The following is an 18,641-nucleotide window of genomic DNA, read 5'->3' as shown; positions in this document are numbered from 1 at the left end:
TGGTCGACGTGGGCACTCCCACACTCTACAGATGATGTAGTGGGGAGAGAGGGCAGGGAGAGTGGTGAGATAAGGCGGGAGGTGTGAGAGGGACTGCTACCTCTTATGTCAGCATTATTCCTCTCGCCACAGATGTTTAGATTCAGTTTAGAGACACAGAGTGGGAAAAAAGCCCTTCGGCCCACCGAGTCCACGCCGACCATCAATCACTCTGAAGAAGGGTCTCGACCTGAAACGTCACCCATTGAGGCTGAAGGAGGGTCTCGACCCGAAACCTCACCCATTCCTTCTCTCCCGAGATGCTGCCTGACCCGTTGAGTTACGTGTGTGTGTGACAGCATGTGTGCGTGAGAGTGTGAGAGAGAGAGTATGTGTGTGCGTGTGAGCGTGTGTGTGTGAGCGTGTGTGTGTATGAACTGTCATTGCCAGATGGTAATGGGGCAGTTCCACACCCAGGCCATGCACAATACTCAGCGTCTCGACCCGAAACATCTCCCATTCCTTCTTTCCCGAGATGCTGCCTGACCCGCTGAGTTACTCTAGTATTTTATGCCTACCTTCGATTTAAACCAGCATCTGCAGTCTTTTTCTGGTGGTTACGGTTGGCAGATGGATGGAGACAGTGACAATGGCTAGAGGTTTAGTTTAGTTTAGTGTAGTTTAGTGTAGTTTAGTGTAGTTTAGTTGAGTTTATTGTCACGTGTACCGAGGTACAGTGAAAAGCTTTTGTTGCGTGCTAACCAGTTTGCGGAAAGACAATACATGATTACAATCGAGCCGTCCACAGTGTATAGATACATGATAAGGGAATAGTATGAATAGAGCAGTTTAAGAAGAGGAGTTTAGAGCATAGTTAGAGTAAGAAAAGCTGCTGTCAGAGTTCAAAAGAGTGGAGCGATTGTAATGTGTGATTGCGGATCCACTCTGTGGCCAGCACACAAAGAGCCAATAGACTATAGACAATAGGTGCAGGGGCAGGCCATTCGGCCCTTCGAGCCAGCACCGCAAATTAAGAGAGATGACACCTGGTTTTGAACCAGGGACCTCTTGATCTGGAGTCAAAATGCTCTCGCCTGGCTTGGGCGCCATCTTAGGTGAAATAGAGGTAAGAGGAGACGAAAGAAAGGAAAAAAAAAGAAGACTGAAGTGTGAAAAGGGAGGGAGGGATATGGGTGGAAGGGGGTGGGGGAGGGGAAAGAGGAGCGATGAAAGGGAAATGGGGGAGGAGCAGTGAGGGAGATAAGGGGAAGATGCAGGAAGATTGTTCCCGATGTTGGCGAAGTCCAGAACAAGGGGTCACAGTTTAAGGATAAGGGGGAAGTCTTTTAGGACCGAGATGAGAACATTTTTTTTCACACAGAGAGTGGTGAATCTGTGGAATTCTCTGCCACAGAAGGTAGTTGAGGCCAGTTCATTGGCTATATTTAAGAGGGAGTTAGATGTGGCCCTTGTGGCTAAAGGGATCAGGGGGTATGGAGAGAAGGCAGGTACGGGATACTGAGTTGGATGATCAGCCATGATCATATTGAATGGCGGTGCAGGCTCGAAGGGCCGAATGGCCTACTCCTGCACCTATTTTCTATGTTTCTATGTTTCTATGAAGGTGGAAGGGACAGTGACAAGGTGATGGGGTGCTTGCAGAAAGGTGTATGGACCGGTGGGGGAAATGAGAAAGGGGGGTGTTACTTGAAATTCGTGTCATTGAGTTGCAGGGCATCCATGTGGAATATGAGGTGTTGTTCTTCCAGTTTGTGTGTGGCCTTATTCTGGCAATGGAGGAGGCCCAGGATAGAAAGATTGGGATGGGAATGGGAAAGACACTTAAAATGGTTAGCAACTGGGAGATCCAGCAGGCCTTGAGTAGAGGGCAAGTCTTTGGCAAAATGGTTGCCTCGATGCACAAAATCTCTTGCCCAGAGTAGGTGAATTGAGGACCAGAGGACATAGGTTTAATGTGAAGGGGGAAAGACAATAGAATTCTGAGGGATAACTTTTTCACACAGAGGTGGTGGGTGTATGGAACGAGCTGCCAGAGGAGGTAGTTGAGGCTGGGACTATCGCAACGTTTAAGAAACACTTAGACAGGTACATGGATAGGTCAGGTTTGGAGGGATATGGGCCAAACGCGGGCGGGTGGGACTAGTGTGGCTGGGACATGTTGGCCGGTGTGGGAAAGTTGGGCCGAAGGGCCTGTTTCCATGATGTATCATGGGCCACAGTTTAAGAATAAGGGGTAGGCCATTTAGAACTGAGATGAGGAAAAACTTTTTCAGTCAGAGAGTTGTAAATCTGTGGAATTCTCTGCTTCAGAAGGCAGTGGAGGCCAATTCTCTGAATGCATTCAAGAGAGAGCTAGATAGAGCTCTTAAGGATAGCGGAGTCAGGGGGTATGGGGAGAAGGCAGGAACGGGGTACTGATTGAGAATGATCAGCCATGATCACACTGAATGGCGGTGCTGGCTCGAAGGGCCGAATGGCCTACTCCTGCACCTATTGTCTATCACTCTATGACTCCATGACTGACTCTAGTCTATGCTGATGTGTAGGAGGCCACATGGGGAACACCAGGTGCAGTAGGTGAGGTTGGAAGGGACGCAAGTGAAGTGGTGTAGAGCTGGTTGCTATGTCATCACCCGTGTTGACCATCGCGCGGCAGTCCTGTGCTGTCTTTGACCTTACCTCGACCTTACCTCAGGGTCTGGAGCCTCTTTAAGTGCCATCGCTTCCTCGGACCTCTTCACCTCTTGCGTCGAGGAAGACGGCGCCGCGTAGATGGCCTCCGCTTCTTCCTCCTCCCAGCTAATGATCTCCGCGGGGGGGTCCTGTCCCAGGAGGATCACGTTGCTGAAGGTCGGGTCGGACTTGGAATGGTGGGGGGCCTTCCTCTGCTTCAGGCCACACCGGCTGGTGTAGTAGCCCATGGCCGGCTCTTTCCTGTGCCGGTGGGCCGGGTGGTTGGGCCTAAAGCAGGCCCCTTGGTGGTAGGAGTGGGGCAGGCAGCTGGGGTTGCCCGCCTTGGAGGTGGACGGCTGGTAGCCCGCCTTGCCCGCTCCCTCCTGCCACATGCTGAAGGCGATCTCCCTGCGGGGCTCCTCAATAGTCAAGTTGTCCATCTTGTCGATGGCCCGCTGCATGGAGGTGATGCTGGGGATGTGGTGGGCCTGCCGGCACTCGTAGTAGCACTCGGGGCTGGAGTAGTACGACTCGTCCACCAGGCTGTAGTACTGGCGCTCGGACAGGGCCCGGCGGTCGGAGTTGAGGGCCACATTGAGGCCTTGCACTGACTGCTCGTAGTACTTGGTGTGCTCGTGGGTCATCTTCAGCTGCTCAATGGTGACAAAAGGGTGCTTCAGGGCGGCGCTGGGGGTGATGCGTTCGTGGGAGTCCAAGGTCAGCATCCTCTTGATCAGCTCCACCATGTTCTTGCGGTCATGGAACTCGGCGATCACCTCGTCGTCGGGGAAGATGGTCTTGGTGATGTTGATGGTCTCCAGTTGGTCCAGGGACTTCAGCATGTACTTCCTCCTCTCCAGAGGCTGCATCATGGTCTCGGCTTGGTAATCGGCGGCACACTTGAGCTGCCACTGCGGGCCCGAGTGTTGGCGGGGGCCACGGTGGAAGAACTGTGCCGCCTTGGTAGCGGCATTGAGGAGCTGGTCCTTCGGCAGCCCCTGGGTCTCCACGATGTAGCGGACCTGGTCGTACTCGCTGTTGCCGGGGTAGAGGGGCCAGCCCAGGTGAAGCTCGGCCATCACGCAGCCCAGCGACCACATGTCCACCTTCTCGCAGAACGGAAGGCCCAGGAGGATCTCTGGCGAGCGGTAAAACCTGGACTGGATGTAGGGTTCTGCGGGAAGGCAGAAGGGACACGTTAGTGCAGCAGGAGAAGAGGAATCTCCACACAACTCACGAAATCCACCCAGGGCCGGATGTGGGAACGTTTCCTTCAGGTTTGGAATCTGGGACCAAGGTGGACAGATGAGAAGAAAGGTTCTTGAAAAGACACAAAGTGCTGAAGTAACTCAACAGGTCAGGTGGCATACTAGGTTAATTCCCGGAATGGCGGGACTGTCATATGTTGAAAGTCTGGAGCGACTAGGCTTGTACACACTGGAATTTAATAATAATGAATTTAGAAGGATGAGAGGGGATCTTATCGAAACGTATAAGATTATTAAGGGGTTGGACACGTTAGAGGCAGGAAACATGTTCCCAATGTTGGGGGAGTCCAGAACAAGGGGCCACAGTTTAAGAATAAGGGGTAGGCCATTTAGAACGGAAACGAGGAAAAACGTTTTCAGTCAGAGAGTTGTGAATCTGTGGAATTCTCTGCCTCAGAAGGCAGTGGAGGCCAATTCTCTGAATGCATTCAAGAGAGAGCTAGATAGAGCTCTTAAGGATAGCGGAGTCAGGGGGTATGGGGAGAAGGCAGGAACGGGGTACTGATTGACAATGATCAGCCATGATCACATTGAATGGCGGTGCTGGCTCGAAGGGCCGAATGGCCTCCTCCTGCACCTATTGTTTATTGTCTATTGTCTATTGTCTGTTATATCGAGAGAACATGGATAGGTGATGTTTTGGGTCAAGACCCTTCAACTGACTGATTAGTTTAGTTTAGTTTAGTTTAGAGATACAGCATAGAAACAGGCCCTTCAGCCCACCGAGTCCACACCGACCAGCGATCCCACACACCAGCACTATCCTACGGACTCAGGACAATTTACAATCTTTATCCAAGCCAATTAACCTACAACCTATACATCTTTGGAGTGTGGGAGGAAACCGGAGCTTCCAGAGAAAACACACGTGGTCAGAGGGAGACAGCACTCATGGTCAGGATCAAACCTGGTACTCTGTGCTGCCCTTGACAGGTGGCATTTCAGGACAAGACCCCTCTTCAGATTGACTAATAGTGACCTTTCTGGTCATGGCCTGAAACCACGCCAATCCATGTTCTCCAGAGATGCTGCCTGACCCGCTGAGTTACTCCAGCACTTTGTGTCCTTTTGTGTATTGACCAGCATTTTCAGTTCCTTGTTTCTCAAGAAAGGATCTAGAACTGAGATGAGGAGAAGTTTCTCAGTTCTATTATACTTGAGTTTGACTTGATTGTATTTATGTATAGTATAATCTGATCTGCAGGATCACCGACAAAACAAAGCTTTTCACTGTACCTCGGTATACGTGACAATAATAAATCTAAACCTAAATCTGAATCCATAGATTCTGCAGCTGAGAAGAGTCGATAATTAAGTTCATTTTAAAAAAAAGTGCCCACAAATTTTCATGGTTCTTAAGAGCGCAGTCTAATTTAGTCGTTTAATTTAGTCGTTTAATTTAATCTAATTTAGTCTAATTTAGTCGTTTAATTTAGTTTAGAAATGCAGAAATACAATACAATACAATGCAATACAATACAATATATCTTTATTGTCATTGTACAGGGGTACAACGAGATTGTGAATGCGCCTCCCATACGATGCAATAAATTAATTAGCTAGTCAGTATTAATTTAAACAACCCAATGAAACAAATTGGAACAGTTTTAAAACAGAATAAAGTGCAAGTAGATCTGTGCCGGTTCGCTGTGCGATGTGACCATCCGGCTCAACAGGACCGGTTCATAGCAGCTATGGCCCTGGGGATGAAGCTGTTCCTGAGTCTGAAGGTGCGGGCGTAGAAGGCCTTGTAGCGTCTGCCCGATGGTAGAATTTCGAACAGATTATTGCAGGGGTGTGAGGAGTCTTTGTGAATGCTGGTGACTTTTCTGAGGCATCGTGTGTTGTAGATGCCCTCCAAGGCTGGTAGCTGTGTTCCGATGGTCCTCTGAGCTCTATGGACTACCCGCTGAAGAGCTCTCCTCTCTGCCTCCGTGCAGCTGAGGTACCACACAGGGATGCCATGCGTTAGGATGCTCTCTATGGTGCAGCGGTAGAAGGTCGTCAGCAGCTGTTGGGGTAGACCAGACTTCTTCAGTGTTCTCAGGTAGAACAGTCGTTGCTGTGCCTTCTTGACCAACGCAGCAGTGTTAGTGGACCATGTGAGGTCATCCGAAATGTGAGTGCCCAGAAACTTAAAGCTGGACACTCTCTCCACACTGTCCCCGTTGATAAAGATCGGGGCGTATTCCCCGTTGTGTGATCTACGGAAGTTGATGATCAGCTCCTTGGTCTTGGAGGTGTTTAGGGACAGGTTCTGCCCATCGAGTCCACTCCGACCAACAATCACCCCCTACACTAGTTCCATCCTACACACAAGGGACAATTTACAAAAGCCAATTAACCTACAAACTCGCACGTCTTTGGAGTGTGGGAGGAAACCGGAGCACCCAGAGGAAACCCACACGGTCATAACAATATATTCCTTTATTCGTCCCGCACCGGGGAAATTTACAGTTTAGTTTAGTTTAGTTTAGAGATACAGCGTGGAAACAGGTCAGAGGGAGAACGTACAATAAGTGGTGTAAGAAAATAACTGCAGATGCTGGTAGAAATTGAAGGTATTTATTTCACAAAATGCTGGAGTAATGCAGCAGGTCAGGCAGCATCTCAGGAGAGAAGGAATGGGTGATGTTTTGGGTCGAGACCCTTCTTCAGACTGAAGAAGGGTCTCGACCCGAAACGTCACCCATTCCTTCTCTCCTGAGATGCTGCCTGACCCGCTGAGTTACTCCATGTAGCGCAGCGGTAGAGTTGCTGCTTTACTGCGAATGCAGCGCCGGAGACTCAGGTTCGATCCTGACTACGGGTGCTGCACTGTAAGGAGTTTGTACGTTCTCCCCGTGACCTGCGTGGGTTTTCTCCGAGATCTTCGATTTCCTCCCACACTCCAAAGATGTACAGGTATGTAGGTTAATTGGCTGGGTAAATGTAAAAATTGTCCCTAGTGGGTGTAGGATAGTGTTAATGCGCGGGGATCGCTGGGCGGCACAGACTTGGTGGGCCGAAAAGGCCTGTTTCCGGCTGTATATATATGATGATATGATATGATATGAAATAAAAAGGGAGAACGTACAAACTCCGCACAGACAGCACCCGTAGTCAGGATCGAACCTGGGGTCTCCGGCGCTGCGAGGCATCAACTCTACCGCTGCGCTACCGTGCTGCCACAGTCTTGGCTTTAAAGACCCGTTGTTCTGGCGGCGTCCAACCTCTCCTCCGTCCGCCGCCATCTTGAAAACGGCCCCTTGCCCAGTGACCACCACCGACTCTCTCCACCGTCTCCGCGGTTCCTGAGCGGGCGAGCCAAGCCCGCTGTGGAGGGGCGGCCGCGGTTCAAGGGGAACCTCTCACAGAAGAAGGGAACATCTTCCAAGCAGGCACACGTTGAGAAGGTCTCACAGGGGAGCAGTAAAATGGAGGCACATGTGCTGGGGTCTCGAGCCAAAACTCAGTGAAACTCAGCGGCTCAGGCAGCATCTGTGGAGGGAATGGATAGACGACGTTTCGCGTTGGGACCCTTCTTCAGGATTGTTTGTCGTGGGTGGGAGAAAACTTGAAAGGCAGTTCCTATACGCCTTCTTAAAGACTCCATTAATTTTCTTACTAGTAACGTTCAACTGGAGTAAACCTGCCTCTCTTTCTAAACATAGGGACCACATCATTACATTGTTAGACTTGAGAGATACAGCACGGCAACAGGCCCTTCGGCCATCCAAGTCTGTGCTAACCAACGACCACCCCATACACAAGCACTATACTACATTCTCGGGACAATTTGTAATTTTTTTTACCGAAGATTATTAATCTACATACCCGCACATCTTTGGAGTGTGGGAGGAAACCGGAGCACCCGGAGAAAACCCACGCAGGTCACGGAGAAAATGTACAAGAGTTTGATAGAGCTCTAGGGGCTAGTGGAATCAAGGGATATGGGGAGAAGGCAGGCACGGGTTACTGATTGTGGATGATCAGCCATGATCACAATGAATGGCGGTGCTGACTCGAAGGGCCAAATGGCCTCCTCATGCACCTATTTTCTACGTTTCTATGTTTATAAACTCCGCACAGACAGCACCCGTAGTCAGGGTCGAACCCGGGTCTCTGGCGCTGTGAGGCAGCAACTCTACCACTGCGCCACCGTGCCACCCTAATCTGCCGTCCTCTAATCTGCTCAACTATCTGTCAAAGGTTGTTACTTGGCTAACTTATTTTAATGTGCACAAATGCATTCCTTCCAGACTAGGAGTTTACAAGAGTGTGTAATTGTTATGTGTAAGGAGAACAGAATGTTTAACTTCCAACTTGTAGCAGCATGACAGGCCCGTAAACATGATACACATAGATAATACATAATAAACACAAATGCACTAAATTAATATCCACAATACTGGTGGATAAATAAACTCAAAGTGCAACTAAAGGCGATGCATAGAAGTCCGTAGTTAAGTTTGGTATTGTGTTGTGTTATGCTGCCTGATGGTTTTATTCTCTCCAAATAAAAAGTCATAAAGGGCGGCACGGTAGCGCAGCGGTAGAGTTGCTGCTTTACAGCGAATGCAGCGCCAGAGACTCAGGTTCGATCCTGACTATGGGTGCTGCACTGTAAGGAGTTTGTACGTTCTTCCCGTGACCTGCGTGGGTTTTCTCCGAGATCTTCGGTTTCCTCCCACACTCCAAAGACGTACAGGTTTGTAGGTTAATTGGCTGGGTAAATGTAAAAATTGTCCCTAGTGGGTGTAGGATAGTGTTAATGTACGGGGATCGCTGGGCGGCGCGGACTTGGTGGGCCGAAAAGGCCTGTTTCCACGCTGTATATATATGATATGATATGATATGATATGATAAAGTGCTGGAGTTACTCAGCAGGTCAGGCAACTGAGTCAAGCTGGAGAACATAAATAGGTCCTTTTAGAGCATGAACTTGGGTTTTTGGTCGTGACCCTTCTTCAGAGGTTCATCAGCTATCCACGTTCTCCAGAGGTGCAGTGGGCTTCGAGCTACTGCCTTACAGCGCCGGAGACCCGGGTTCAATCCTGACAACGTGTGCTTGTCTGTATGGAATTTGTACGTTCTCCCCGTGACCTGCGTGGGTTTTTCTCCAAGATCTTCGGTTTCCTCCCACTCTTCAAAGGCGTACAGGTTTGCTGGTTAATCGGCTTGGTATAAAAAATGTAAATTTCCCCTAGTGTGTGTAGGATAGTATTAGTGTGCGGGGATCGCTGGTCAGTATGGACTCGGTGGGCCGAAGGGCCTGTTTCCGCTCTGTATCTCTAAACTAAAAACTAAGATGCTGTTTGACCCGTGTGGTTACTCCAGCACTTTGTGTCTATTTTTGTAAACCAGCATCTGCAGTTCCTTGTGTATCCATTGATCCTTTCTCATCCTCGTTAACAAAATAATTTGCATCTGAAGAAGGGTCTCGACCCGAAACGTCACCCATTCCTTCTCTCCCGAGATGCTGCCTGACCTGCTGAGTTACTCCAGCGTTTTGTGAATAAATCAATTTGCATCTTCCTCTATTTTTGTATCTCAGCTTCAAATGTCAGATTATTTTAACGTCAAATCAATTTCCTGAAAACTAAACTGAAGAAACTTGGAGAACATTTATGTCGTTTCCCTGTTTTTGTTGGAAGGCTAGCCAGGATTAGACGTCATTGGCAAAGCCAGCATTAATTTTCCATTCCCCAGTCTGTAGTGTGGGCCCATTCCCAGCCTAACATTTCTTTAGCTATTTATGTTTAGTGTTGCAGTAAACACTCGTTATAAGGGCGGTCACGGTGGCGCAGCGATAGAGTTGCCGCCACAGCAAATGCAGCGCCGGAGACCCGGGTTCAATCCCAACTACGGGTGCTGTCTGCACGGAGTTTGTACGTTCTCCCCGTGACCTGCGTGGGTTTTCTCCGAGATCTTCGGTTTCCTCCCACTCTCCAAAGACGTACAGGTTTGTAGGTTAGTTGGCTTGGTAAATGTAAAAATTGTTCCTAGTGGGTATAGGGTAGTGTTAGTGTGCGGGGATCGCTGGTCGGCGCGGACCCGGTGGGCCGAAAGGGCCTGTTTTCGCGCTGTATCTCTAAACTAAACTAAACTAAAATGGACTAAAATGGACTCTAGGGAAGTCTCTAGGGAAGTCTGTTATTGCCGATTGTCCACTATAACCAAGTACGGTATTATCATTGTATAACTAGTGGTAACAAACATTGCTGGTTGATGCACAAAAGGACACAAACTGCTGGAGTAACTCAGCGGGTCAGGCAGCATCTCTGGAGAACATGGATAGGTGACTTTTCAGGTTGGGACCTTTCTTCGGTCTTTTACTCCAGAGATGCTGCCTGACCTGCTGAGTTACTCCAGCACTTTGTGTTTATCTTTGGAATAAACCAGCATCTGCAATTCATTAACCTCTCCCAGAAATGAGGAAAATTTGGATGATGAAATTGTGTCCGAACTGAATCCAGTGCAAAGTTTAAACATCATTAGATATGGGAACCAGAAAGAATGGCTGTGTGCGATAAATGTACTTCACTGTACCTGGTACATGTGACCATAGAGAAACCACTGGGCCACCAGTTAACCACCATGGTGTTGTGAGAGACTCACCTCCTGACAGCCCGGAACCTTCTCCTCCATCCGCAGTCATGCCTGGAATGCGATGGAATACTTTCCATTTTTCTCATTACTTGCATCTCTGATGACTCTCAAGAAGCCCGTCACCAATGCAGCCCACTTGCTTGGCACCACGTCAACTATGCCAAGCATTCATTCCCTCCAGCTCTGGTGCACAGAGGTTGCAGTGTGGGCTGTGCACACACAACGCACAACGCTGTTGCTTGCTCAGGAGACCCTGGCAGCACCTCGCGAGCCCCCGAGCTCTGCCACCACAAAGGACAACGGAGGTAGGTGTGGGGGGAACTGTCCAACCCTGTAGGTTTTTCACGCAGACCTCGGTACACATTGACAGCGCCAAAGTAAAGATGGTTGATAGCTTCAAGTTCTGAGGAATAAATATCACCAGCAATTTGTCCTGGATTGTCGCCCCTGGTCATTTACATTGAAAAGCACACCAACATCTCCCCTTCCTTAGAAGCCTTAGGAAGTTCAGCATGTCCACGACATTCCTTTCAGGTTAGGCAGAGGTTCACCTGCACTTCCTCCAACCTCATCTACAGTATCCGCTGTTCATGATGTGGACTCTTATACATCGGGGAGACCAAACGCAGACTGGGCCATTGTTTTGTGGAACACCTTCGCTCAGCCCGCCTGAACCTACCTGATCTCCCGGTTGCCAAACACTTTAATTCTCCTTCCCATTCCTACACAGACCTTTCTGTCCTCGGTCTCCTCCATTGCCAGAGTGAGGCTAAACGCAGATTGGAGGAACAGCATCTCATATTTCGCTTGGGCAGCTCACAACACAGTGGTATGATTATTGATTTCTCTCATTTCAGGTAGGCCCAGCATTCCCTCTCTCTCTATATCTCCCCCACCCAAGTTGCATTAGCTTCTCATTTTCACCCTACAAACAGCTTACAATGGCCTGTTTCCTTTATCATTGTTACTTTTTTTGCATATCTTTCATTCATTGTTCTTTATCCTTCCACATCACCGTCTATATCTCTCATTTCCCTTATCCCTTACCAGTCTGAAGAAGGGTCTCGACCCGAAACACCACCCATGCCTTCTCTCCAGAGATGCTGCCTGACCCGCTGAGTTACTCCAGCTTTTTGTGTCTATCTCCCTTCCATTGACTCCATCTCCACTTCACGCTGCCTCAGCAAGACCACCAACATAATCAAGGACCAGTCTCATCCCCTCTTCTCCCCTCTCCCTTCAGGCAAGAGGTACAGAAGTTTGAAAACACACACCTGCAGATTCAAGAACCGTTTCTTCTCAGCTATAATCAGGCAACTGAACCGCCTTCTCACCAACTGAAGAGAGGTCCTGACCTCCGACCTACTTCATTGGAGACCTGGCTTGAATGATCTTTAATCGGACTTTATCTTACATTAAATGTTATACAACTTTATCCTGCATCAGCACACTCTGAATGGCTTGATTGTAAACACGTATAGTCTTTACGCTGACTTGATAGCACACAGCGGGATAGGGTGTGCATAGCAAATGAGTCATCCTATCACAACTAGAGAGCAGTCCAGAACTATAGCCCTATCTACCTAATTGATAACCCTCGGACTATCCTTGATCGGACTTTGCTGGCTTTAGCTTACACTAAATGTAATTCCCTTGTCATGTATCTATACACAGTAAATGGCTCGATTGTAATCATTGTCTTTCTGCTGGTATTTATTCACAAAATGCTGGAGTAACTCAGCAGGTCAGGCAGCATCTCAGGAGAGAAGGAATGGGTGACGTTTCGGGTCGAGACCCTTCTTCAGACTCAAGTCGCCTGGGCAGTTTGCAGCCCGGTGGTACGAACGTCGACTTCTCCAACTTTAGATAGCTCCTCTGTCCCTCCCTTCCCCTCCTCCTTCCCAGATCTCCCTCTATCTTCCTGTCTCCACCTATATCCTTCCTTTGTCCCGCCCCCCCTGACATCAGTCTGAAGAAGGGTCTCGACCCGAAACGTCACCCATTCCTTCTCTCCCGAGATGCTGCCCGACCTGCTGAGTTACTCCAGCATTTTGTGAATAAATCAATCTCCAAGTTTGCAGATGACACCACTGTCGAGGGTCAGATATGGAGTAATGGCGAGACGGAGAGCAGAGAGGAGGTCGAGAATTTTGCGACTCGGTGCCAAGACAACAACCTTTACCCTCAATGTCAGCAAAACGAAGGAGATTTACAGAGGGCCAATTAACCTTGAAACCCGCACGTCTTTGGAATGTGGGAGGAAGGTGGAGCGCCCGGAGGAACGGTGGGAACGTACAAACTCCACACGGACAGCAGCGGAGGTCGGGATCAAACCTGGGTCGTTGTGTGGCAGCAATTCTACCACCAGAGCAATGGTGCTGGCCATCATTGAGTTACATCATGTGTTGGAAAAAAAACTGCAGATGCTGGTTAAAATCGAAGTTAGACACAAAATGTTGGAGTAACTCAGCGAGTCAGGCAGCATCTCGGGAGAGAAGGAATGGGTGACGTTTCGGGTCGACCCGAAACGTCACCCATTCCTTCTCTCCCGAGATGCTGCCTGACCCGCTGAGTTCCTCCAGCATTTTGTGTCTACCATAGTGTTACATCAACTCTGAAGTACTCTAAACTCCAAACAAGGCCAGCGCAGTGGCTCAGCGGTAGAGTTGCTGCCTCACAGCGCCAGAGACCCGGGTTCAATCCTGACTACGGGCGCTGTCTGTATGGAGTTTGCACGTTCTCCCTGTGACCACGTGGGTTTTCTCTGGGTGCTCCGGTTTCCTCCCACACTCCAAAAACGTACAGGTTTGTAGGTAAATCGGCTTCGGTAAGTTATAAAATTGTCCCTAGTGTGTGTAGGTTAGTGTATAAGACGGTCACAGATGGTGAATCTGTGGAATTCTTTGCCACAGAAGGCTCTGGAGGCAAAGTCAATGGATATATTTAAGGCAGAGATAGATAGATTCGTGATTAGTACAGGTGTCAGAGGTTATGGGGAGAAGGCAGGAGAATAGACAATAGACAATAGACAATAGGTGCAGGAGGAGGCCATACGGCCCTTCGAGCCAGCACCACCATTCAAGTGATCATGGCTGATCATTCTCAATCAGTACCCCGTTCCTGCCTTCTCCCCATACCCCCTGACTCCGCTATCCTTAAGAGCTCTATCTAGCTCTCTCTTGAATGCATTCAGAGAATTGGCCTCCACTGCCTTTTGAGGCAGAGAATTCCACAGATTTACAACTCTCTGACTGAAAAAGTTTTTCCGCATCTCCGTTCTAAATGGCCTACCCCTTATTCTTAAACTGTGGCCCCTGGTTCTGGACTCCCCCAACATTGGGAGCATGTTTCCTGCCTCTAACGTGTCCAACCCCTTAATAATCTTATATGTTTCGATAAGATTCCCTCTCATCCTTCTAAATTCCAGCGTATACAAGCCTTGTCGCTCCAGTCTTTCAACATACGACAGTCCCGCCATTCCGGGAATTAACCTAGTAAACCTACGCTGCACGCCCTCAATGGGGTTAGGAGGGAGAGATAGATCAGCCATGATTGAATGGTGCAATAGACCTGATGGGCCGAATGGCCTAATTCTACTCCTATCACTTATGATCTTATGATCGCTGTTGGCGCAGACTCAGTGGGCCTGAAGGGCCTGTTTCCGCGCTGTATCTCTAAACCACACTAAACTATTCCCCATGGGAATTCCTGTACTCTGGAATCAGTCAGAAGCTCTTCCCACTGCCACATTACTGCCACCGCTGCACATTCCTGAATGATTCACCAGTCCTGCCCTGCTCTCTTGTAAAACATTCCAACTACATCTCTCTCAATCTCTCTCCACATTTTCCGGTGGTAATCACAGACTTTTCCCACCACTCACGAAGTGAAACTTCCCCTCTGCCACTCTATACATTACTCCGATAGCTAAGTCCCCAACCTGAGCTACAAATATTTTTCCCCATTTCACTCAGTCAAAATGTCTTTATATTCACAGAATCAATCTTCTGCATCGCTTTTCGCATAAGATTTGACCTGCAGGTTACATTGATTTTGATTAGTGCAAGCAGATTCTGGATCAGAAGATAGACCCAAAAATACTCTGGTAATTCAGCGGAACAGGCAGCATCTCTGGATAGAAGGAGTGGGTGATGAATCTGTGGAATTCTCTGCCTCAGAAGGCAGTGGAGGCCAATTCTCCGAATGCATTCAAGGGAGAGCTGGAACGAACTCTTAAGGATAGCAGAGTCAGGGGGTATGGGGAGAAGGCAGGAACGGGGTACTGATTGAGAATGATCAGCCATGATCACATTGAATGGTGGTGCTGGCTCGAAGGGCCGAATGGCCTCCTCCTGCACCTATTGTCTATTGTCTATTGTCTATGGTGATGTTTCGGGAGAAGGGTCTCGGCACGAAACGTCGCCCATTCCTTCTCTCCAGAGATCCCGCCAGAGAACCACGGAGTTACTCCAGCATTTTGTGTCCATGTTCGGTATAAACCAGCATCTGCAGTTCCTTCCCCTCCGAATCTGGATCAGGACTTGAATCACCAAGTCATAGTAAGCCTCAGACAGAGTGCTGGCACATGGAATTAGTAAGGATAGCTCCTTGATAATCAGGGTAGATGCAGAACGCTGGAATAACTCAGCAGGTCAGGCAGCATCTCGCGAGAGAAGGAATGGGTGACGTTTCGGGTCGAGACCCTTCTTCAGAGTGATCCTTGATAATCAGTATTGGCATGATGGGCCAAAAGGCTGCTTCTGTGCTGTAAGGTTCTATTAGTTGCATTAGAAACATAGAAACATAGAAACATAGAAAATAGGTGCAGGAGTAGGCCATTTGGCCCTTCGAGCCTGCGCCGCCATTCAATATGATCATGGCTGATCATCCAACTCAGTATCCCGTACCTGCCTTCTCTCCATACCCCCTGATCCCTTTAGCCACAAGGGCCACATCTAACTCCCTCTTAAATATAGCCAATGAACTGGCCTCAACTACCTTCTGTGGCAGAGAATTCCACAGATTCACCACTCTGTGTGAAAAAAAACTTTCTCATCTCGGTCCTAAAAGACTTCCCCCTTATCCTTAAACTGTGACCCCTTGTTCTGGACTTCCCCAACATCGGGAACAATCTTCCTGCATCTAGCCTGTCCGACCCCTTAAGAATTTTGTAAGTTTCTATAAGATCCCCCCTCAATCTTCTAAATTCCAGCGAGTACAAGCCGAGTCTATCCAGTCTATCCAGTCTTTCTTCATATGAATGTCCTGCCATCCCAGGAATCAATCTGGCATTGAAAGAGGAAGGAGAGATTGGAACGGGTAAAGTGATGGGACGGAGGGAGATGAAGTGAGCTCATTTCGTCGATACAATACGATACGATAGAACTTTATTGATCACAGGAGAGAAATTGGTCTGCCAACTGTCTTAAAGCACAGTGTTTCACATACATGAAACATGGAATTAAAGAGACGAGTGGAAAGTCTAGGATTTGGGATCTCCTGTGGCGTTCTGTGCTGCATCTCGGTGGAACCTGTCTGTTGCTGAAGGTGCTCCTCAGGTTGATCAGTGTGTCATGGAGGGGGTGAGCTGTATTGTGAGGAGGCATGAAGGTGCTTATGTTTAAAATTTATGGTTCCCGTTACTGGTTTCAAATTTTCCCAGGGCGTGCACTTCCCCAAATCTCCTGGGCCTGCAACCCACTGAGATCCCCACCCTTAAACTTCTGACGAAAGGACAATCCTTGAAATGGTTTCTGAATGTTATTTTCTGGATTGGGATTTAATTAAATTGGGAATTGAATTGAATTGGATGCCTGAACTCCGAATCTACCCCTCTTAAACTTCTCCAACTCTCTATCCTCAGTTGTTCCTCTCAGATCTTGCTTAGAACCTACATCTTTGTCCAAGTTAGTACATATCCAAATATCTCCTTACATTGTTGTTGTTGTTTTATTTAACGAGGCTCTTGGGAAATATCCTGTGATTTTTGTCTTGCTCTATTTATGGCACTATCTAAAACCAAGTTGTTTTTGTTGGAAAGCACATGGAAATACTTCCTTGGTTGGGTGAACGGTTGCCATGACCAAAGTGGTACACCAGCCAGGTTTGTCACTTAGATTGGGGGCCTGTTCTAACAGGCTTGAGGTCAGTAGTACACTCGAAGCACACATGTGGAGAGGATGCTTCCACTAGTGGGAGAGTCTCGGACTGGAGGTCATAGCCTCAGAATTAAAGGACGTTCCTTTAGGAAGGAGATGAGGAGGAATTTCTTTAGTCAGAGAGTGGTGAATCTGTGGAATTCTTTGCCATGGAAGGCTTTGGAGGCCAAGTCAATAGATATTTTTAAGGCAGATACTGTAAATAGATTATTGATTAGTGCAGGTGTCAGGGGTTATGGGGAGAAGGCAGGAGAATGGGGTTAGGAGGGAGAGATAGGTCGGCCATGATTGAATGGTGGAGTAGACTTGATGGGCCGAATGGCCCAATTCTGCTCCTATCACTTATGACCTTATGACCTTAATCCTACCTTTGACATACCGCACCTCGTGAAATATGCTTGCAGATCCAAAATCAATCACTTTCACGCGGAAAGGGAACCGCTTCTGATCTATGATCATAATATTCTCGGGCTTGAGGTCAGCGTGAATGATTGACAGGTCCTTCAGCTTCTGGAGGGCACTAAGGACCTGGGTGGTAACAGTCCGAATGTGCCTGGCTGGCAAGAGGGCAAAGTTGTTCTCCTTCTGAAACTCAAAGATGTTCTGCTCCATCAGCTCAAACACCAAGTACGACTTGATGTCATCATGGAAGCACTCAAAGAATCGGATTAGGTGGTATTGATCAGGATCCACTGTTCCCAACACCCTCAACATCTTCAGCTCGTTCTTGATGATTCGCGCACGGTATGAATCACTTTTGAGGATCTTGATGGCCACAAAATGGCCGGTGCTCCTCTTCCAACACTTCGCAACTTCACCAAAGGTCCCCTTGCCCAAGATCTGAATTATATCATAAGTGTCTGTTTCAGAATGGATGACAGACATCTTCAGGGATCTTCTGGCCCTCACCCTCACCCTCTTGCCTTGCCCCCAACCAACTGGTATCCAACAATAGAAGGTTTAGGGTGTAACAATGGGGGGGGGTCATTGTTACCAAACCAGGCTCTGGGGTCGCTGTCTGAGAGTCTCAGAGCTTGAGGAACCCTTACACATGGACCAGCTCCAATATGATGATTCCACCTCCTTCAATGGACGGAGTTTCCAAGTCACTTCAACACAGTTGCACCCTCTAGTATTGGCCAGGACATGTTCATGCCCAGATCACTGTAACCATTGCCAAGCAAGACCGACGGAGATTGTGGGAATGTTTCTTTTGAGGTAAGAGGTTCGATCAATTCGTTCCACCAGATTTTGTGGAAGTACTGACAGCTCTGACGTTGCTTGCTGCTGTTCAATTGGCCAGCAACTTTCAATAACAGATTTCCAGGAAATGGGAATCCTCCTACAAATCTTTCCATTGGTGTTGAACCCATTGGTAAGACTTTCTAAAGGGAATTGGATAGATACCTCCTAGGACGGCAGGGAAATGAAGTAGAATTAGGGCTGAATAGATTACAATTCAAGGGGCCAGCGCAAACTTGATGGGTGGAATGGCCTGCTTCCGTGCCATGATAATTTCTAATTGTGTTGCCTACTGCCAACTTCACAGAAATGTAATTTCAGCCTTCAACTCCACATAATTTGCACTAACTCTACGTTACTTACCAGTGAGCCTGCAATACTAAGTCTGACTTCTCCGCGGATCGTCACCTTGTCGTGGTGGAGAAGCTCGTGTGGTCCTGAGATCCTGAGAGCGATGCCGCATGGAGCTACGCTCCTGGTAGGGTCACCCATGGCGGTAAGGTCGAGGGGGAGGTCCCTGACAAAGAGCAATCCAACCAAGACCTCAACCGTGGAACAGGGAGGATGACGGCTGACTTTAGTGGAGCGTCACAACGGCTGGGAAGGCGGATGAAGGCTGCAGCAGAAAAGGGTCCCCGGTTGTCTTGGACTCCATGCCACTGGATCCCGACCCAGATCTGTCTAGGACCGTGTGGTGGCTGTCTGTGCA

At 48.5% G+C, this 18,641-nt stretch overlaps 1 protein-coding gene across 1 annotated transcript in view; it reads right to left on the bottom strand.

The window, feature by feature from the left end:
- LOC144611832 (homeodomain-interacting protein kinase 4-like) overlaps positions 1–17,575 on the bottom strand; it is a 28,003-nt gene extending 10,428 nt beyond the window's left edge. The window contains exons 1-2 of the mRNA XM_078431118.1: positions 17,059–17,575; positions 2,691–3,847 (exon numbers count right to left, since the gene is read on the bottom strand). Coding sequence (XP_078287244.1) covers positions 2,691–3,847; positions 17,059–17,575 — 1,674 coding nt within the window. The remainder of the gene's footprint in view (positions 1–2,690; positions 3,848–17,058) is intronic.
- Positions 17,576–18,641: the final 1,066 nt, after the last annotated feature.

Source organism: Rhinoraja longicauda, chromosome 41 (genome assembly GCF_053455715.1).
Source record: "Rhinoraja longicauda isolate Sanriku21f chromosome 41, sRhiLon1.1, whole genome shotgun sequence".
Taxonomy (NCBI): Eukaryota; Metazoa; Chordata; class Chondrichthyes; order Rajiformes; family Arhynchobatidae; genus Rhinoraja; species Rhinoraja longicauda.
Note: the sequence above shows the minus strand (reverse complement) of the source record. Positions and strands in the feature narration are given on the sequence as shown.